At 38.3% G+C, this 22289-nt stretch overlaps 1 protein-coding gene across 5 annotated transcripts in view; it reads right to left on the bottom strand.

Annotated features, from left to right (window-relative positions):
• CEP120 (centrosomal protein 120) overlaps nucleotides 1–22289 on the bottom strand; it is a 66665-nt gene that overhangs the window by 24176 nt on the left and 20200 nt on the right. For all 5 annotated transcript variants that reach the window (XM_032425186.1, XM_032425187.1, XM_032425188.1 and 2 more), the window contains 10 exons: nucleotides 21341–21557; nucleotides 19839–20016; nucleotides 17091–17240; nucleotides 16182–16364; nucleotides 13879–13975; nucleotides 13627–13779; nucleotides 13011–13100; nucleotides 4295–4387; nucleotides 2835–2996; nucleotides 656–778 (listed from right to left, as the gene is read on the bottom strand). In XM_032425186.1, coding sequence (XP_032281077.1) covers nucleotides 656–778; nucleotides 2835–2996; nucleotides 4295–4387; nucleotides 13011–13100; nucleotides 13627–13779; nucleotides 13879–13975; nucleotides 16182–16364; nucleotides 17091–17240; nucleotides 19839–20016; nucleotides 21341–21557 — 1446 coding nt within the window. The remainder of the gene's footprint in view (nucleotides 1–655; nucleotides 779–2834; nucleotides 2997–4294; nucleotides 4388–13010; nucleotides 13101–13626; nucleotides 13780–13878; nucleotides 13976–16181; nucleotides 16365–17090; nucleotides 17241–19838; nucleotides 20017–21340; nucleotides 21558–22289) is intronic.

Here is a 22289-nt window from a genome sequence, read left to right as displayed (position 1 = left end):
TTATTTTCTTATTTATAACCTGTGTCATTTTCCTATGTAGTAGGAACCAGAACATACTTCCTGTTGGTGGTGAATCCCCAGATAAATAGAGGGAGGACCTGGCTTCCAACGACAGGAAACAGAAGAGGATGGCCATCCCCTCTTCCAGGCTAAGAGGAGAGTGCAGGCTTGTAATGAATGCTCCTGTCCGGGATGCTGAATCTGATAAGGAGAGTAATACACAGAGAGCATTCCCGACGGCAAGCCTGGCACCAGAAGTGGGGGTTACAGAAATCCAAGGACACGGCCACGACAGCACCAACAGCAGCGAGAGAAGATGCTTTGGGGACAGGCCATGCTGTGCTGCCCCTGGTTCTTGCTCCTACTTTGAAACTTGTTCTGTAGCCTTCCTGAAAGTTTTGGGGATTCCTTTATTCCTACAGTTAGTTACTGATGTGGTTTGCAACCAATGACTCTGATCAGTATAAGCCAGAACTGAGAAAATGGATAAAAGCCAAGAAATTCAAGTACTGACGATGTCATGTGTCTAGAATTCTGTTCTTAGTTGACATCAGAACACTAGAGTGAAATGTTATTGCATTTTATATTCACGTAATACTTACTGACTTTATAAATTATTAGAATTAGTTAAATTGCCATAATCTGACATGGGTACCTTTTCTAAGGTGAGGAGATTTATTTCAGACTGTAGACGGATTTCTGGTTTGTTGCTTTGCTGATCCTTGAACTGAACAAACTCTTTTTCCAAAATCTTATACTTATTTTCAGCATCAGTAAGCTGTATTTAAAAAAGAAAAAAAACACCGGTATGCTAAGTTCAATACTATATAATTTGATTCAACAGTGTCATATTTTCCTTATGCTAAAACATGTTTATAGTAGAAAATTTAGAAACTCCCCGAGGTATAATGAGGAAAATTAACAACATACAAAAACTTTTTAAGAGTATGAAATTTGTTATAAAACCAGTATCACCAGAACCTTTTTGGTAAATTTTAGATGGCAAATGAAATTCACCTTATAAAAATACAGATACTACATACTTAGAATGTCACATGTAAGAAAATATTGTGCATTATAGATATACCAGCTCATTATGGAGGAAAACAAAAACTTTTAGTGCTGTATTTCTTTTTCTTATTATTTGAAGCTGTAAGAACTCCATAATTCAAATACTATTACAAGTTAAAGTCATTTCAAGATGATTTGGCCCAATCCCTTCATTTTTGTGGCTAAGAAATTTAAAGGTTGCAGAAGCTCAATAATGGGGGCAGTGCCTAAGAGCCAGGATGTAGCAGAGACATAAGTAGCATCCAGATCTCTTCATCCCCCAGAATAATGCTCTGATGAGAGCAGGCAAATACTTCGTTAAATTAAAAAAAGAGAGAGACTGCCTTGACTCAAGTCTATATATAACTCCCCTTCTAACAGTTTCAGAACTACCAAACCCCCCAACCCAAAAAACAGGATATAAAAATTTTTTATTTGATCTGGGATTTTTTTTAATCAAATGAAAACAAGCACTGTTAAAGATGCCTTCCAAAAACATGTAACACTATAACTACCAATCATAGATAAACCCATTTATCTTGTAAGACATAAGACTTAACTGAATTTGAAATACTGAGAAAATCTGTGACAGAAATGGAACTTAAATTATCAATAATAAATTCTTATTTCATGCCAGTAAATACAAATAATTCTAATTAGGATTTATCTAGCATCTTAAGGTAATGAGGTATTCCATTACCTGAAAATTCTTCATATGACTGAAGTTTACCTCTCTGAATATCTGAACTTTTATTCTTAAATTTGAATCAGAACCTTTCTAAAGCATCTCTGTCACATTTATTTGTTTTAAACAAAAGCTACCAGACTTCATATTTGTTATTTTTTCCACCATTCAGAGACATCATCATAATTACTGTGGCCCCAATCAGGTTGTACAGAAGTAAGCTATGAGGCATGAGGGGCTCTTTTTCTTTGGCTAAGTGGTCCATAAACAACATGGATTGAGTTGTGTGACCGGCTTTTATATACCGGAATACAGATACTTGATCACCTTTCACTGACAGGGTCTTTTTGTCCTTTCTCCCTGTCTAGTTAGAACTGTATGCTGAGTATATGGAACCTAGTTCTGACTCGGGGCCTAGAATGTTTTCTTTTATATAAGCTGTGAAATGTTCCCAGTGAAGGGCTGAGCAATTTCAGCTCCCAGACACGTGGGCTGCCCCACAGCTCCCTCCCCACTCCCCTGCCAGGTTTCCCCCAGGTCTCAGACTATGTTCTAGAGGAGTGCCTGGGCTTAATTTTTCCAAAATACCAGTTTGTGCCACAAAGGTGCTTCCCACAAAGATGCAAGCATATGCAATACATGCAATACATCAGTCTGGGACAAGGTAGAAATGGGTTTTTCAAAAAGATCCCCTGGTGAATCTAATGCATGTTAGAAGCCTCTATTCTAGAAGGCTCGATCTCCCTAAGAAGTGGAAGAAGGGAAGCACTACCGGTGAAGCCCATCCCAACTGCCCACTTTTAACCACTCGATCTTTCATCTTTTACATGAGACTTCTATATAACAGTCCATGAACAATGTATTGGCCACAACGAAATTTGTCAGAAAAAAAATTTGTGGAGTCAAATTTAGTTCTTTGTCATGTGAATAATGATAAGGGAAGGAACATTATCCCAACATCGTCTTTAGCTTTGATTTAGGAAAACAAGATTTGACTTAAAGTCGATCTGAATCTCGGTGCAATCAATATGATCAATAGTTCGATTTACTATGTATTTTTCTCACTTTTCAGTGAATATAGAGAAGCTCGAGCTCCCACCTGCTGCTGCAGTCGGAGTTTGTCCTCTTCCAGCTGTCTCATCTTCAACCTTTCTAGTTCCACCTGATGAACACAATCCTCTTTGGCCCTCCGGATAGAGTCCTGAAGTTCTTGCAGGTTCCGTTCACGTTCTAATTTCAGTTCCTTTCTCTCTCTTTGAACCTGACAACAGGTGCGTCTGTAAGAGGTGGGCTTGCTCTTGGCCATGTGACACTGTTCAGTAGTCTATTATCCTTATATACAGTCAATGTTTGGAATATTTACAAATTTATCTCCATATCCTTTTCCGTTATTAGAGTTAATGTTTAAACATACTGAAATTCTACATTTTAATCCATCATCACTTAATTCTAATATAAAAAGTATATCCAAAACTCCATATATGACTCAAATAAATTCAATTGAAAAGGCCCTAATAACTTAAAATTCCTATTTGAATAGAACCCATTGTATTATCTAAGCAAATAGGCCCAAGTTTCTTTTCTTCTTTAGACATTTCTTATATTTTGAGGGTGCCTGGGTGGCTCAGTCGGTTAAGCGTCTGACACCATCTAAGATTCTTTCTTCCTCTTCCTCTACCCCTCCCCCTGCTCATGCACACTCTCTTTCTCAAATAGATAAATCTTCAAAAAAAAATGGGGGCGCCTGGGTGGCTCAGTTGGTTAAACAGCCAACTCTTGATCTCAACTCTGGTCTTGATTTCAGGGTGTAGCCTACTAAAACATGGAGCCTACTAAAAATAAACCACAAAATTTCTTACATTCTGCCTAGTATCACAGAAGGTGACTGAGCCTTTGTATTAGATGTTTGACCTTAAATATATTTGTTTCCAAATCAACTTAGAAATTCCAGAAAATGTGAGGACAAATTTAAGAGAGAGATGCTGAGAAAAATTCTGAGAAACACGTGTGGTTAGGGAAGGGGCATATAAATTTAACGTGGGGTAAATTCTAATTATTTTGAAGTGACTTTTGTAGTAATTTAAATAAATATTTAGGGTAAAATTTAGTACAACCTAACAAAATTGCTAACTAGGCGTAGCACTAACAGAAGTTTTCATCCATCCTTCGGATTTAACCTTTAATGGGCAACAAAGAAGGGTGTTCCTTTCTTAGCGAGAACAAGGTCAGAAGGCTAGGCCACTGAGCCCGTGCTACATTTTCTCTATTCTCTACGTAGTGCCACTCTCCCTTCCTTCCCCATACTGGGAAACTTAACCAGAAGTCTCTACAACTGCAGATATCAGCCAAAGCTGGCTAACAATTAACATTTCTAGTAACAAATATTTGGCTATCTATTCCTCACGTTCTGACCTATTATTGAACAGCAGTTTTCTCCATCATGCCTACAAGACAGCTTCCATGAAATGGAGTTTATATGAGCATAAAGGAAAAATAATAGTATGGACCTAGAACACAGATTCTGGGAAATGAAGACGTACGATAGAGGAATACAGTTACCTCTGACTCTGCAAGGACAAGCTGCTGCTCTCGCTTCTCTAGGTCAATTAGGGTTTTTTGAAGTTTTCCTTCTAGAATAGTATATTCAGCCACCTAAAGTACGATAAAAGAAAAATTACCTTTTCCCCAAATTCAAAACATGAACAAATTCAACGATGCATACATTATAACTTACTGAAACACAAGACGTGGGAATAGGAAAATCATGAATTACATCCACCAATTCAAAGCAGAAATTCTTTCCAGTACCCTAAGGAAGGAAGCCCATCTCGCTTCTGCTTGGCTCTCTCTAGTGACATTCAGTTTCCCGAGGAAGCTATTTCTCCCACTGGACAATCAGACTGCTAGTAAAATCCTATGTTCAGGCAACATCTAGCTCCTTAAAATCTGCCTTGGTCAACACTCCGGTATTTCTCTGATGCCCCCCTTTCATCACTTACACTCCTTCCCTAGAACGAATTCTGTTGCTAGATCAGCTAGTCAGTTTCAAGTCTGTCCTCCTCCTGGTTCAGATCTCATCCTTTCCTGCAGTTCCATGATCGCTTCTGAAGCCACACTCCCTGCTTGGGCCCCAAGCCTAGTACCCCGGTTGCTATGGGCTTGCAGTCCTGCTCTGCTCTTTGACCCTGTGAGTCCCATTCAGAATAAGAGGTCTGCTAGCTCAGCCTACACAGCATGTAGGAATCTGACAGTTTCCTATCTTTCATTTGTAACTGATCATTTCTACTAGGACTTTCTGAACCAGTTTTTCTATCCTCACCAACTAGTCTCCAGATCCCAGGCCACATCTTAATCTTCTTTTTCCCGTAGTCAATGGGACCTTGGTTTGATCCTCCTGAACCTTACCTGTACCCCTTAGAAGAAAAAAAAAATATCTTCACATATCTGAATCTGGTGATAGCCATCATATATCCTCTTAGTCTTTTTTCTTCTCCAAGATAAACACAAGTTTTAGCTATTATTCACATATTTTGATTTTCACATCATCTAATATCTTAGATTTAATCTAAAGATTAGATTCTAGACTAAGTCTTTTAAAAAATGTGGTAGCCCGATGTGATCTCACTACTTCCGAAGCCAAAGAATGTCCCCTGCCTAAGACAAGAACAGCAAGTCCATTAACTTCATCTAAAATCGCATGTGCTATTTCAGGATCCTGATCACGCCATCTGTTGTGTCAAAGAAATTCCGCCAAGACTTTTGTTTTTAAACCTGGGATAACTATACCCACATAACTATTGTCCAAAAGACTGTTGTGACTATGGAATTTGACATTTGTCCTTGTTAAACTTTATTTCAGTGATTTAGGCCCGACATACCAACCAATCATGATCACTTACGTAAGAATTCTGTTAACTCTACCACCTACTTTTGGTTTACCTAAAAAACAAAACAAAAAACAACTAAGTGTGCCCTACACCTCCTTATAAAGTCTTACAGGGATAGGGAAACAGGATGGTGAGTCAGAATTCCAATGTTCTGCCTCTCGCAAGGCAAATGTGCGTGTTCCCAGAGCCCTGTCTCAGGAGGTCTCCTTTCCTGCTACATGACCTCCGCGGATGACCCAAGCCACCTACCATCACGTATACGGAGCACTCCCAAATCCAGCCTGCCAAGTCAAAACCCCCTCCAGAGGTTTGGACCTCTAAGCCCAAGGATCTGCTGCATATGCCAATACTCCCTAGGTATCTCAAACTCAAAAATGTATAAAAACGGGAAATCATCATCATTTAAATAACAAATATCTATTGAAAACCTAGCAGGTGTGGGTAAAAGAAAGTCCTGTGATACCTATATTCTGAGGGAGGACCAACTATGAACAAGGAAGTGGATATTTAATGTAATCCTAAGTAAATGCCAGGATGAAAATAAGCAGAATGAGTGTTTAGCTAGTGGCTGGGAGCAAAGGAAGAAGGCGTATTTTGGATATAATGATCAGAGAAGGCCCCACTCGGATTATCCGGAACAAAGACCAGAAAGAGGGGCGCCTGGGTGGCTCAGTTGGTTAAGCAACTGCCTTCGGCTCAGGTCATGATCCTGGAGTCCCGGGATCGAGTCCCGTATCGGGCGCCCTGCTCGGCAGGGAGTCTGCTTCTCCCTCTGACCCTCCTCCCTCTCATGCTCTCTGTCTCTCATTCTCTCTCTCGCAAATAAATAAAAAAAAAAAAAAAAAAAAAAAAAAGACCAGAAAGACCTTCTAACAAAACGACATTCCATAGATCCTGAGGTGGGGGACGTGGCTTAGCACATCTGGAGAACTGCAAGGAGGCCAGGTTGGTAAGAACAGACTGTAGCAGGAGGCTGACAGCAGTGAGGTCACAGAGGAAGCTAGGAGACAGGTCACCTAAGGCCTCGTGGGACCTGGTACAAAATGTGAGTTTTATTCTACGTGCCATGAAGAGCATGACGGGTTTTAGCAGAGGCGTGCACTGTCTGACTTTTGGTTTAAAAGCCTCCCTCTTGGATGATATGGATATAACCAGCTACCGGGGTCAGGAAAGAGGAAGGGATGCTGAGCTAAGTAGTAACTAGGAGAGAAGTCACCTAGGCGAGACATAAAGTTGTGAAGGAGGTGGCTCAAAGTGGTTCGTTTCCAGGATACATATGCAGTGTGGAGCCACGAGGATTTGCTAATAAACTAGATGTGGAATCAGAGTCAAGGATAACTTGCCTTGTAACCTGAGAAACTGAGTAAAAGGCATCGCCATTTATTAAGATGGGGAATCAACACGAACAAATGTATACAGGAGGGAGATACAGACTTGTTCTTAGGTCACATCTGAGCTGCTTACGAGACAGTCAGTGGCAGTGCCAACAGCGAGGTGCAGAGTCCAGGGAAGAGGCAGGGGATGCGAGTGGGTACGTGTTATATATAATACACATATGTTATGTATAATATGCATACTTGTATTTAACGTGTACAGGACAGTAAGAAAGTGGAGGACAACACCAGAAGAAACGTAAAAACAGAAAAGAGATTCAAGGACTGGACCTTGGGGCAAGCCAATAAACCCAGCAGAGGCTGAGGGGAAAAAAATGATCCAGCATGAAAACTGGGAAGGGGAGACCAGTGAATTCAGTAGAACAGTAGGAAGGTTATAGGAGGAGAGGTCAAGCAAAGGAAGTGTTTTAGAAAGGGAAAGATCAAACTGGGTAAGGATGAGGGAGGCTTGGTTGAGAACTGTTCTGGAGAGGGAATGAACTGCTTAGGGAAAGGAGGAGGAGCACTGGGTAGCAATGAGTATCCCTTAGGCTTCAGATCTTAAACCTCCTTCACTCCCTTTAACTCCCGTTCCCCTTTTCTCTACCACCTTATCACTGCTCTGACTTTTGAGCCTTCATCTTCTTTTATATATATTATTGCCTCCCTGGTCTTCCTGACTTTAGCTTCACCCTCTTCCATTCTGTCCATTATACTTCCACCAGAATGACTGTTCGAAAACAAAAATCTCATTTCCTTGTTCTCTTACATAAAAGTCTTCATTAAAAAAATAAGTTTCTCAAATTTCTACCTTTCCCAAGGTGGGCTATCAGCTGAACCACAGACCATAAAAAAATGATTCAAGTAATTTTTTTCTCTGTCTTCTCTACTAATGTAGAAGCATAGGATCAAGTTAATCCATTAGTGACAGTAGATGCTGGCAAGCATTAGGGCTTAACTCTCTCAAGAAACCCCGGCTGAGAAAGTCTGAAGGATCAAGTCTAACCTCCTCAAAATGGAACAGAAGAGCATTTACATTCCATAAACCTCTCTATGCCTTATTTCTTGAGGCATACCCTCTCCTCCCTTCTTCCCACATCAACCTACATACAATTTTCTTAATACCAAGCCTATTTCAAACTTCTTTGGAATGTCCCTTGAGTCCACCTGGTAGTATCTACTAATCTTTATCAAAGTAAAAGCATAATCTTATCCATGAAACACTTCCTCATACTATTCCCTTATGTAGAACTGAGTTCTCCCTTCTTTGTGGGTACATGATAGCGATCTTTAGCTATCTGATGGGAAGTCACGTAGAAGACAGAATAAACATGATCTCAGCTATGAAGAAGGCAGAACAGGACCAGAGTATCCTACTCATAAATTACTTTAAGACCCATTCATTAGTTAACAATCACCGGATTTAGCATATCCGTCTGTACAACCAGGTCATTAGCAATACACTGGTTTCCGGAAATAAAGGTTTAGTATATTTCACTTCACCCCAAAGGCCCCAAGGGGATGGTAGACAAATCATTATATTATCTGTTTCAAGGTTAACTAAGACTTCATTTGTTTGGAGGAAAAGTTTATGTATAACTCCAGAGAATAAATTATTTTTTCAAACAGAGAAATTTCCACAAAAACAATCTGCTCCTTTTCAGGTGACAAAATAATGCCTCCAAATGGTCCCAAAAGATGACCAAAAAACATTAATTGATAGATTAATAAACCCAGTCACCCATAAGGATATATATCATTAGGTGCCTATCATAAGCTTAAAATAGTAATTTATTATTATGAAATACTAGTATCTTTGAGATCTGATTATATATAGTTTTATTTTACTACATATACTCCTTCACCACTACATCCTGAATTGGTGGGCTATTAGCTAGTTAACATCTTTTTGGTAAGGCAAGATAGAAGTTCCTCATAATAAGCAGATGAGTTCCATTTTACTATTAACTAATTATTTTGTGCCGAATAGCAGAAATAAAATGAAATTTAAATGACTGCATAATGTTCCATCAGTATTATCCGGACTCCTTCAGGTAAACTGTCTAACTATTGAAGAAGTTACATATTGTTTTGAAGAAAACAGGTAAATAAAGTGAAAATAAATGAACAGAAAAGGCTCATACATTTTAGACCTAAAAATAGTATGGTGAGATTCTCAGAGAATTTAGCTTGAAAAGGTCTCATCCTATTGAAGAAAAAATTGCTTTTTTCTCCCCACGGACTCAATTTTACAGTAACTTACCAAGTTTTAGAAAAACAGATCTCATCCTAGTTGACCATACTCTTACAAGACAGAGCACACGTTACACTGGATGAGTTGTAACTCCCAAATGTATTTAGATTGAAATAAAATGGCAATATCCAATCTACTTTTTGACATGACTAATTCAAATAAATACCTGAGCCACTTACTAGACAGATATCATATTCCATTTTCTGAGCAGAGTTCTTATTAACTAATCAGGAGCTTGTCAATTCAAGCTGAAATGGTAGGAGAAACTGTATATACTGGAAGCCAATTGAAAAGATAATAGCAAAATGACAACCAACCAGAAATCACTGACTTTTTTTTTTTCCAACTCATTGCACAAAAACTGTCTTCTCTCTCTTTCTCTCTTTTTTTTTTTTTGCAATAGAAAGTTCAATTAGGGCACAAGGTGGATTTGTCAAAATTATTAACTAAAAAATGTTTCAAGATTTGACTTTTGCAAACCTCAACCCTGAAAAACTCTTCAACAGCACTTTAAAAAATCGTTCAACAATAAACTCGTCTTGCCTTAAAAGGTAAATGAAAAATTAAAAAACTTTCAATATTTGATGGCTCAGATTCAATTCATAAAGGATACTGGAGAACTATAAATGCTACTTAATATAAAAGTCACACTTAGTACAACTACTATAAAGTTTAAGTATGTGTGAGGGGCTCTAAATTTTTAAATTTCAGTTATTTGAGTATTTAAGAACAGATGCTTTAGAGTGGTCCTATTATCTTTTTCTTTTAATTCACTGGTTTTTCAAATTTTTAATGGTTGAGAATTAGGGGAGATAAAGTTGAAACAGTTACTTTAAAGTCAAAGGCTTGGGGGCCTTCTGTTCGGTCTACCCATAGAAGACTAACTGCCCACCCCCCCCCAAACACAAATGGAACAACCCACACGAAACAAGTGCATTCACACACTGGAGAATGGGCAGCCCAGGACCATCATCCCTGACAGAGCAGAAACAAATGAGGCCCTAACAGGAACTCTAGTGGACTTCCTGGAGGCACTTTCCAGACTCTAGCTCACAGAAGGGGGACCCAGCAGACCCTCGCCATCTGGCCGAGTTGAGGCAATAGACAGACCAAAGAGGATGAGGCAAGTCAAGCTGGTGAGGAGAGGAGGGAGACGTGGAGAGAGTGAGCACCTGAGACCTGCAGAGTAGTCTGCTCCAGTCTGAGGTGAAACCCCGAAGGCTGGGGACTTTACCACTGGAAAGCTCTAAGATGAAGCATTCCCAGAGCTCATACAGGTCTGAGAGGAGTGTGCATTCCTACCCATCCGAGGGAAGAGACCCTGTGACACACCAGGCGTCTACATACTGTTACGGAGCCCAAGGCTACGGCATGTTCTCACCTCATCCTAGCCAAACTTTAAAGGATCAAACTCATCCCAAGTAACTTCACATCATAATGAGATCCAGCAACTGACAATGTAAGCTTCACAATTTCTGGTATCTAACAAAAAATTACCCGTCATGCTAAGAAGGAGAAAAATGTAACCTATAACCAGGTGAAAAAACAACAGAAAGAGACCTCAAAATGATACAGATGTTGGAACTAGTAGATAACATATTATAAATATATTGCAGATACTGAAAAGGAAAACATGAACATGAGAAAAAGTGGAGTATGTTTAAAAAAAGGGAAAAGGCCCAAATGGACCTTTCAAAGATGAAAAGTGCAGTATATGAAAAATTATGTTCAAATGGATTCATGGCAAATTAGACCCTTCAGAAGACAAGACAGGTGAACCTGAAGTCACAGCAATAAAAAATACCCAAAACGAAGCACTGAGAAGGAAAAAAAAAAACAAAAAAATAATTCACTTCTCACTGGGACAATATCAAGCAGTCTAAGATACATGTACATTGCAATCCAAGCACAAGAGGAGAAAGAGACACAGGAAAAAATTTTAAGCAATAAAAACCCAAACTGTTTCAAACTTGATAAAACCCTATAATCAAGAAGCTCAAAGTCTCCAAGCAGGGTGAACACACGCACACAGACAAACAAAGACACACACACAGAAGCACAAGGCCCATCAAAATCATAATGCTGAAAACTAGTGGTAAAGAAAAAAATCTTAAAAGCAGTTCAGAGAAAGAGACATTACAGATAGAGGGCCAAGGTAAAAGGGCCAGCAAATTTTCTATCAGAAACAACGCAATCGAAATGCAAATGAAACAACTTTCAAGACTGAAACAAAAAATTGTCAACTGAGAATTCTATACCCAGTGAAAATATATTTATTTCAAAATGAGGGAGAGATAAACACTTCTTCACATAAAAGCTGACAGCATTTATTGCCATCGGACCCATACTAAAAGAAATGTTATGTATTTGGGTAATAAAAAAGGACTACTGCCTCAGAGTTTTACTTCTTTAAAAACTAACTCTGTAAAGCAAAAATATATTTAGGGTAATACATGTAAAAGCAAAATCTATGATGGTAACAACACAATAGACATATGCTGGACACGTACTGCTGTAAACTTCTTACACTACAAATGAAGTGGTAGAATAGCACTTGGAAGCATATTGTGATAAATTAAAGCTACATATTTTAAACCTTAAAGCAACCATCAAAAAAAAAAAAAAGGCAGTAAAACAGAGATACAGCTAATAAGGTAATAGTAAAAAAAAAAAAATGGGATCATAAAAAAAGTCAATTAATCCAAAAAATGGAAAAAGCAGCAGACAAAAAAAAAGAAAAAACTAAGATGGAACAAATGGAAAACCAGAGTAGATTTAAACCCAAATATATAAAACAAACAAAACAAACAAAACAAAAAACAAGAACAAAAAAACCCCGACCATGTCAATAATTACCCATTAAATGTAAATGGTTGAAATCAGAGAAGAAGAGGAACCATGAGAGACAATGGACTCTGAAAAACAAACTGAGGGTTCTAGAGGGGAGGGGGTTGGGAGGATGGGTTGGCCTGGTGATGGGTATTGAGGAGGGCGCGTTCTGCATGGAGCACTGGGTGTTATGCACAAACAATGAATCATGGAACACTATATCTAAAACTAATGATGTAATGTATGGGGATTAACATAACAATAAAAAAATTAAAAAAAAAAAAAAAAGAAATCAGAGAAGAAAATAAAGTAACTTTCAAGAATATTCTAGTCCGCACCCTGCTCCTGGCTTGGTCGAGTGTAGCAAACCACATTGCCATTGGTTGTCTCCTCCCATTTATAGATACATCATTAACCACTAAAATGAAAGTTAAATTTCAATATTTGAAACAAGTCTAATTTTCAGGGTTTTTGTTTTACTCAATAACTTGAATGTAAATAGGTAAGTATTGAACTTTTGCTTTCTGGAGTAAGATCAGATGGTCTCATTTTATTTTTAAAGATGTCATTTATTCCAGAATTAAATTCTTAAAAAGAGCTTATAAGTTTTTGATGCTTTTTTATTAACTAACAAATTGTAACATTTATATATACTTAGATGTCTTATTTTCTTTTTTCATACAGAAGTAGGCTTTTTTTCTAGAATATTCAGTTTTCGAAAGAATAATACTATTGCAGGGTTCAAAATCGAAATAGCACCAAACACCTTAAGAGAAAGGCCTTCCTCCTACTCCCGACCCATTCATCCACTTTATCCAAGCCAATATACAACCACTATACTTTGATATTCCACAGATTTTCTTTAATGCATGTACAAGATACTATCATTAATATTTTTCCTTTCCACCTTTGATTTCTATAGAAGTTATTACCTTTTTCTTTACAAGCGATTCTCTCTCTCTGTCTCTTTTCTTCCATTCCTCGGCAAGAGCTTGCATATGAGCCAATTCCTTCTGCTTTAGCTACAAGAGGAAGACAAAACAGTCACAGAAAACACATCAGTATTTCCAACACACCAATCAGTTGTTCGGTAGTAAAGAATTAATACTGTTCACCGATAGGTTTCTTTCAGGAATTCCCTTTTATTCCTAAACCAAACAAAGAGAAGGCCTGAGGCAAGGAACGCCCATATGAGAATAAAGCTAACGTAAGACCTGTTCTCTAACTCTCTCGTTTCCAGACAGATGATTTCAGGCTCCAGGAGGGTATGCTACATGAGGGCCTGAAATTAAAAGAAATGTTCAAGTTTTCAGTCTCTGATTTCTAACCTGCAAGTCCTAATTCTGCCCCAGAGTCATGGAGAAAGTTTAGGGGAATCCTTCTTGCGTGGCTTCTGCCCAGCTGTCATTTAACGAGTATTTTTTTATTCTGTTTTTATATAAGAGTAAAGCATTCTTGATATTCAGAGGGACCGGGTAGGGCACCCATGGAACAGAGAGAGAAAAGCCTTACGGAGAAGAAAGAAATGTAGTCAGTAGACAAAGTAACCTGATTTTCAAAAATGTCTTCTTGCATCTCTTTCCACATTTCTAGCTCCAGGGCTGCTTTGTATTCTAAGGTTTCTCGAGGCTCTGTCTGGACTTCTGAAGGACAAGGTGCTGGAGGAACGGAAGATGGCTTCTGTTGCACAGCAGATAAACCCTGAGACATGAACGAAAACGAAGTGAAACCAGTATGCTCACACATGTAGCGCATGAGATCCACTGTGAAGAGTCAGGTTTCACGCTCAGTGATACTGACCTGAGATGAATCAGAGACAAGAATCTCACGCATTTTTACTAGTCCATAATCTTCTAGAGTTACTGTATAAGAAAGATCCATTATCCTGTTGTTTGACCTGCAGGTGAAATCAGAAATATCTTAAAATTCATGGAAACCCTTTTCTATTATTTTTCCTTTTATTTCCCAAAGCTCTAGCAGTGACTAGGTCACATTTCTTGTACCTGACACTCTTGCTACTCCAACTGCAGTTAAATTCTATAGGCTTCAAGACCTTCCACATACAGGATCTTACTTGACCATAAACACTCTAATTAGTCCATACCCACATTTACTAAAAAAATGACCTCTAACACTGGTGGAGAAATGTAAAATCTTAATGCCCATAGGTAATTACTGCTGAACTTTCATTTCCTTCCTCTCCTCTGTTTTATGTACGTGCAGAGGGACATGCACTCATGCATGTTAAGATCAAACCATTTTGTCCCTTTTTCTCCATTTCCATCTGGAGCATTTTTCTGATGTAGTCAGCTTTAACTCAGAATGTGTGTTTTAATGCCTGTAAAATATCCTAATGAATTTATATAGTAAAATTAAGAAAAAAACAATTTCCCTACTCTTGATTATATATAGATTATTCTGAATTCTTATTCCATTTTTTTCCTGGGCGAAGCACTTGTATATAAATCTTTCACAGGGGCGCCTGGGTGGCTCAGTTGGTTAAGCCACTGCCTTCGGCTCAGGTCATGATCCTGGAGTCCCGGGATCGAGTCCCGCATCGGACTCCCTGCTCGGCGGGGAGTCTGCTTCTCCCTCTGACCCTCCCCCTTCTCATGCTCTCTATCTCATTCTCTCTCTCAAATAAATAAATAAAATCTTTAAAAAAAAAAAAAAAAAAAATCTTTCACAGGATGTGAGTGATGCTTCAGGATAATTCCTGAAAATTGGTTAATTATATATAATTTTTATTATAACGAGGATTTCTCTATCAGAGAACTACAAGGAGCATTTACTAAACTGTTAGAGAGGAAAATACAATCTTGGCTACAAGAAACGTAGCTTTGTCTAAATCAAATCTATTCCATAAATCCTTGGTCAAACACAACTTCAGTGAACGGAACCCACACAAGCAAACCCTTAATAATCAATTTTCACATTTTTCTTCTAATCTCACAGCTTTAGAAGACATGAATGAAGCAAAATGAAACACTCTCTTACCTAAGTCTCCTAAAACTTTTCTGTCTACAGAGCAGGGCAATAAAAGTTAATATTCATAACCCATAGATTTAAAATAACTAGTAATGATCTGATTATTTTCATGATATTCTACTTATGTGAGCAAACAATGGTATTTTTTTTTAAGATTTTATTTATTTGACAGAACGAGAGAGAAAGAGAGAGAGAGAGCACAAGCAGGGGGGAAGGGCACAGGCAGAGGGAGAAGCAGGCTCCCCGCTGAGCAGGGAGCCCGATGCGGGGCACCATCCCAGGACCCCGAGGTCATGACCTGAGCCAAAGGCAGACGCTTAACCGACAGAGCCACCCAGGGGCCCCAAGAATGGTATTTTAAAAGAATTTTCAGCTCAGCAGGATATCTGATACTGTAAAACACCTGTTCCCAGATCCTCCAAGTGAGTCAAAGTTTTACTCAACTCCTCACTGTCTGCAAGTGGCTAGAGGTGGGCAAGAGCAAGGGAAGGGATTTCAGTACGACTTTTAGATCTCAGCTTTTTACTGAGCCGGATTTCTCTCTACATTTTAATTATGCTTCAAAAATCAAGGCATGTGATTTATAATGTTAAAGTTTATTTAAACTTCTGTTGTTTAATTTAAAAAGATCACTCAAAAGAGGTCTTTTGTGTAAGAGATATGAACTTAAGTTTTTCACTGTGGCATTGATAAATCCCAGGGCAGAAAAACAATACTCTTTTTAAAGTGCCAAACATTTGTAACATTCTCAGAAATCAGATTTGAAGCAAAAGTTAAAATATCTGTCAAGTAGAACAACAGTCATTCCCAATGCAAGACAATGTAACGATACATTAGAAATTTGACCTTGACTTACTAAAAAAAAAAAAAAAAAAGCCAGAATTTACAATTGTCAGGCTTCAGAGGGGGCGGGAAATACTTAAGAGCCTAAGTGTTAACAGTATCATGGGGTACAGTGGTACCTGAAAGCTAAAGAAGGCTAAAGAGCAAGTGAGAATATAGCCCCCATCGGTCAAAGAAGAAAGATGAGAACAAAGACGACAGGAGAGGATAAGGCTGTAAGCAGCTAATGAGAATAAAAAGCAAGTGAAGACCAGTTCTGGGCAATGCATTACCCCTGTGCTGTTACGAAAGGCACACATTCACTGTAAGTTTGACGCCAACACTGTTCACCATTGGAACCTAAAAAGCGAGTTTTTTCCGAAGACAAGACGTTAGAAAGCTGGATTCTGGCGATTCCCAGAAGTAAATCTTTACTCATTTTATCCTTGTGCCATAATTCAACCAGCAATGGAATCCTGAGGAAGAGAGAAACAGTGTTCATATCTATCAGTTCTGAACTAAGTCACTAACATCTTTGAGGTCCCTAAATGTATTCAAAGATGATTTGTTACCTGGATCAGAAAGGCTCAATTCCACAGGTAACAAACAGAAAATACTATTACATTTTCTACACCTCTTTCTGTGCAATAAAGAAAACCCTTCAAATACTATTCTTTTTTATTCTTTCTTCCTTCCCTTTAAATTAATATGCAAATTTGAATTGTGATACCCTGAGAAAGTAAAAAGACATTTCAGATTTCAGTTTTCTTCACAAATCCAATTCAGACAGCTGGATTAACACCTCCATTTTATATAGATGACAAATCAGAAAAAGCAAGTAATATGCTACAGTCAACTGGTGAATCAGGAATAAAAACTAAACAGCTTGCTCGTATTTACCTTCACATATTATGAAAAAACAAGACTACTTTTCAAAGTTTCTTCTTTACTCATAGATTGTACTAACACAGGTCTAACATCCAAAGCAAGACAAATAAGATAAGAAAATCTACAAAGAGCCTCCATTACTATATAAAACTTGATAGCAGAAGGACAAACATCACAGACATTCTTACTACATTTGTTTCTAGGTCTTCAAATGCACTGACTGTTATGAATCTACAACTCCAGGAATTCCCTTCGTTAACAAGACACAAATTTTCAAGAGTGACTTAATATCACACACACCATACATGTATTACCTTAAGAAGGTATCCTGCAGCTGATGAGGCAGAGTTGCAAAATCAAATGCACAGTAAGACTGCGGAAGAAAAACTTCCATGTTTTTGCGAACTTCTACAGGAGGATTAGTCATAATAGGAGCCGCACTACCAAAGAATGGATAGGAGTACCTAGAATTTAAGGAAAACAAAGTCCTATGATACAGCTGACAGATAAGACTTCTAGTCTGTGTTGTTTTTTTTTAAATATAATATGAATATAATGAACAAATACAATTTTTAAAATTGGTAAATGGTACAAATACATGATGGCTTTAGTCCTAACACCAACTTTAAAATACTGCAAACACGGTCAGTGTTGATATAAAAATGATAGCAATTCTAGAGAAAATGCATGATGGGTATAGCACTGGTTCCCAAAGCTGCTTTACAAGTGATCCTAGAATGACCTTCTGGGGAAGAAGAATTCTGGTATTTTGAAGGCAAAGACACCAAATAAGGAAGAGATCATCATTTTGATACGTTCTAAGTAAGAATTAGACTTAGGAATGACAATGAGGCCGCTAAACAAAGATCAAGCTGCCATTGGTTTAGGATTTCCTCGAGGGCACCGGTCCCATCTTTTGCATCCGTGCCCTCCCAGCAACAAATAAGCAGTTTGGGGTACATAGTAAACTTTCAAGAAATACCTGCTGAGTTTAATTTCAAAACTTATTTTCTTTATTCAATAATGTCTTGATGTTAATGGGCTAAAAAAACTCCTAGTCAGCGCCAAAAGGGTGTACTCATGGTATTCTGTCTTTGAGAATCAAGGATGAAAGCAGATGAATCAATGAGTAACAGCGCTCTTCCCGTCATCACAGAAACCACACCGGATTCAATGGGAGGATGCCTGACTACTGCAGAACTTCACTTTGTATTTAAAGCCAAATATAAAGACAACGTAATGCTCACTTAAATTTCATTTTGTATCCTGTTATTCATTAGGAAAACTGGAGCTTAAAGCCTACTAGTGAAAACTGCTTTTCCTACAACAAGAATCCTGTGCATTCACTCAATTCCTATATAATTACACATCCACTGAAATCAGGGTCATCTCACAAATCCCATTATGCAGTTGCCAACTACAGTTTCATGACAGTTCATGGGAGCCTGACACCATAAAACTGATCAAACTCAACGTTAAACAGTGTTTTTAAAAATGCCATAAAATGACTCCAAGACAGAAACAATGGCTCTTATCATCAAGTGAATTCTATGCAGAGTGTGTAAGTGAATCATAACTGTACCCTCGGTTTACAACACTCTCCCCCTTTTCTTTGCCAGCTGGACTTCTGGCCTCCCTCACATGTTGACTTCTTCCTCAATCTGTCTTCTTCACAAGGTTGAGCTCTTTGTTTACGTGGCCCATAAACCCCTAATACCAGGCACACTGCTGGATAATGTAGGCACTTCATGAGTCAACCAATGGCCCATAGGACAAGAATGAACCACAAAAACTATGAGGAGTGCCTGCTAAGTGGGCTGGTACAAGGCTTCCCCCTCACAGCTTCTAATTTTAGATCATCCCAGTATTTCTACGCTCTGGCTAACAGCATCTCTAAGTACCCCAGGATCACATTCTCTACTAGCAGCGGTAAAGAGATCTCAGTTAAAAAACTAGAGGGAGAAAGACAAAAAGGTAAAGTAGAAAGTAAGTAATAATTCTATTTCTAAAAACCATTTTAAGAGATGTTCTAGAAACTCTTTGAGAAAAGCTTTGTGAGAAAAAAGCCTTTTTTGGCCCTCAATTTTCAACTAACATTTTCATAATGATTCTCAGCCTCTAACAAGAGGTAAAAAGCAAAACTTAAGCTGTGACAGAAAGACTCCTGTTCTGCGAATTCACAATCAGACTCAGGGTTGGGTCCCTTTGATTCTGTCCATTATTCACATCAAAGCCCAGAGGATTTGGCAATATCTTGATAAGAATCTAACTGAAAAATGAGATACAAGGAAGAGTTAATTTATGCATCTAAAGCAGGTATGCCTTAAATACCAGCAAGGAGCACCGTGCAGCGGCTGACGTTCCTGCCAATGGCAATCCCAAACGACAGAAAGGTTTTTGTATTTTAACCACATAAGGAGCAACAACTTTATTAGAAATGCTGATGCTTGCTCCAAAGAAATTTATTAGGAAAAACTAAATACTCCAAACTAAAACACATTATTTTATTACATTTAATATACATTTCAGCCAAAAGTTGATGAAAATGTATTACTGTTAAAAACAAGCTAGTGAGTAAAGCCATTTAACTGGCTGAAATATATATTTCAATTTTTTATATGGAACAGGGTGAACACATTCCCCTTGCAGTTCATTAAGTATGGTTCTTATGGTCTCAGTTACCGAGGGTAACCCCCCCATTGTAATGAAGTTTTAGAGAAAAGTCAGATACTACACCTCCCTTATTTTGACCTATGATACCTTTTCTAGAAACAACACCTTTTCAGTTCAAGAGTCACTGTTTTGTTTTGTTTTGTTTTTTTTACAAAGGAGCATGAATAAATTGTCATCAATACCTACAGTTAGTATTAGCTCTCCTACCACCAACGCCGCCCTGGTTTAAATTCAAAGTCATTAGGATAGAGTCTGGCCCCCTTTTCCATTCAGGGGTTTAACAACTGTTTGAACCTCTTTGGTGATAGTTCTCCCTCTGCAATTTCCAAGGAGAGGAAAGGCATGTGCTCTTCAGAAAATAGTACTTGGGAGACAAAATCGGACCACACCTTAATATACAGTTGATTGGAAAACCAACTTCCAAATCATGGATACTCCTTAAGTCTACTGAGAAGCAAAAATGGTGTGATGTGGCTGGTACAGCAATCTTCTGTCCGGAGGCAGCTTCTGAAGCGTGCGATGCGGGCACTGGCTGGACCACCGAGGCAGGTGCAGGAGAACTGACGGCTAGAATGAACATAAAAATTCCAAAGGAAAAATGCCACTTGGTAACAGTTTCTCTTAAGTTATTTGCATCACTTACAGACATCTCATTTACATTAAGCATGGCACTTTCCTTAAAAAAAAAACAAAAAACCTCTCATTTACCTTCAAGCAAGGAACAGTGAGTGATCACTCGCTTTCATAAACATATGAACTGAGCCATCAACCTCTTCAAGTGACTTACCCAAAATGATGTAGGCTTTCATTCCCACTTTAGAGCTGTGTGAAAAAGAGCTTACTTGTCACACAGACGGCAAAACATAACAGCATACACTAGTGTCGCTGTGATGTGTGCCATCAGCCTGGCCGGCACCAACTTCTTCCCAAGAGGCAGCTACACGGAACTGAGTATTTGAAGGGTTATACTTGAGACTTACGGCAGATAAGAATTACATCACTTTTTAAGAAGTAGTTTTGGCTATTTTAGGCACATATGACAAAGGCTAACAAAAAGAGCTATCTAGGGGCGCCTGGGTGGCTCAGTCGTTAAGCGTCTGCCTTCGGCTCAGGTCATGATCCTGGAGTCCCTGGATTGAGTCCCTGGATCGAGTCCCACATTGGGCTCCCTGCTCGGCGAGAAGCCTGCTTCTCCCTCTAACCCTCCCCCCGCTCATGTACTCTCTCTCTCTCTCTCTCATTCTCGCTCTCTCAAATAAATAAATGTTAAAAAAAAAAAAAAAAAAAAAGAGTATCTAGTCCAATCCTATTACAGACCAGAGATGTTTAGCAAGTAGTCCAAGTCCTCCAGCTACTCAGTGACCGAGTGATCACTTGCACCTTAACTTCTGACTCCTAATCCACCACTACTCTAATTACTTACACTAGGAAATGTAACTGCAGATCCTCATGCAGCAGATGAAAAAAGTTTGTAAAACCAGATAAAACCATTCTCAGTCTCTCCCTTAACTGTAAGATCAAAAATGAGTCTAATGATTATTACAATAGGCAGCAGCTCTTCTAAAATTCCAATGAATTCACAATATTTAAGTGTTTACTAGCTAAAAATATGCTCGAAAGACCGATTTGCTGTAATTTCTTCTCAATAAGCTACTGTTTCTAAAGTAAAAGTAATTGAAAAATTCTCTCACCTTTTAGCGAGTTCTATGATGAAGTTATAGACTCAATTTAAATTTAATTCAATTTAAACTGAATTTTTTTATATCACTATACATTTTGGCTCTTAAAAAAAAGGCTCACAATTTACTTATAAACTGTTAAAACTCTCTTAATCATTAATTAGATGGCTACAAAATGTACACCTAAAAAATCTGTAAAAAGAACATCTTACCCTTTGGATTCGGTTTTGGGTCCTTATCATATTGCAAGCTTTCCACTTCACTTCCTGTTACATCATCTTTTGTGGGAGGTGATGGGTTTTGAGGTGGAACAGGGGACACGCTTGGTGACTTTGGCCCAGTGAGTGTCTTCTCTTCTATAGGAGTTAAAACTCGCTTCTTTGAATGCTGTAGCTCATGTTCATTCTGGGTCTTTAATTCAATTAAAGACTAAAAACAATTTTTAAATAAAGTATAATTTGCAAAGCACTTTCCTTCATAATTAAGCAAAAAACGTGACGTTGTTTTTTTTAAAAAAATAAAAGCTTCCTTTCCCAGTTTGGATATTCCTAGTCTATTTTTCTTCATAATTTGCAAATTTTCTTATAGCATCTAGGACCAGAAAAAGGAAGATGAACAGGAAGGAAATATGATATCCAGAGCTGAGTACCAAAATGCATCCTAACTTGTAAGAAGGGATATTTGATATAACACGTCAGGCCAGGTGTCCCTGGGAATGGTTATTACCAAGGCAATAAACACAATGGAGGCCTGTTACTAAAACAAAAACATATCTAATATGATTTTCTTCCTCTCCTTTGTTCAACTTTCTTCTAAAAATATATATGTATATGCATATACTTAAACTCTCACTTTGATTTTTCCAGCTTTAATCCATAACCTACATAAAGATCAGTTCTTCAAAAGAACAGTACATTAAAGTTGATTCTGGGGCTATGTACAATCAAAAAACGTATATACATCCAAACAAATACCCATCTCTGTTGCCTAAAGAGAGTATAAGGACCACAAAGCACCAGTGAACCAAGAACTTTCGTCTTAGCTCAAGCAGGGTCAACCGAAACAATTACCATTACTGCAGATTCCCAGGAACTAGGTCCAACAACATTCTCATTCCCAGGAGTTCCTTGTCTGGCAGTGACCGGCCATGAGTGGGGCGGG

Source organism: Phoca vitulina, unplaced genomic scaffold (assembly GCF_004348235.1).
Source record: "Phoca vitulina isolate PV1807 unplaced genomic scaffold, GSC_HSeal_1.0 scaffold32, whole genome shotgun sequence".
NCBI lineage: Eukaryota > Metazoa > Chordata > Mammalia > Carnivora > Phocidae > Phoca > Phoca vitulina.
Note: the sequence above shows the minus strand (reverse complement) of the source record. Positions and strands in the feature narration are given on the sequence as shown.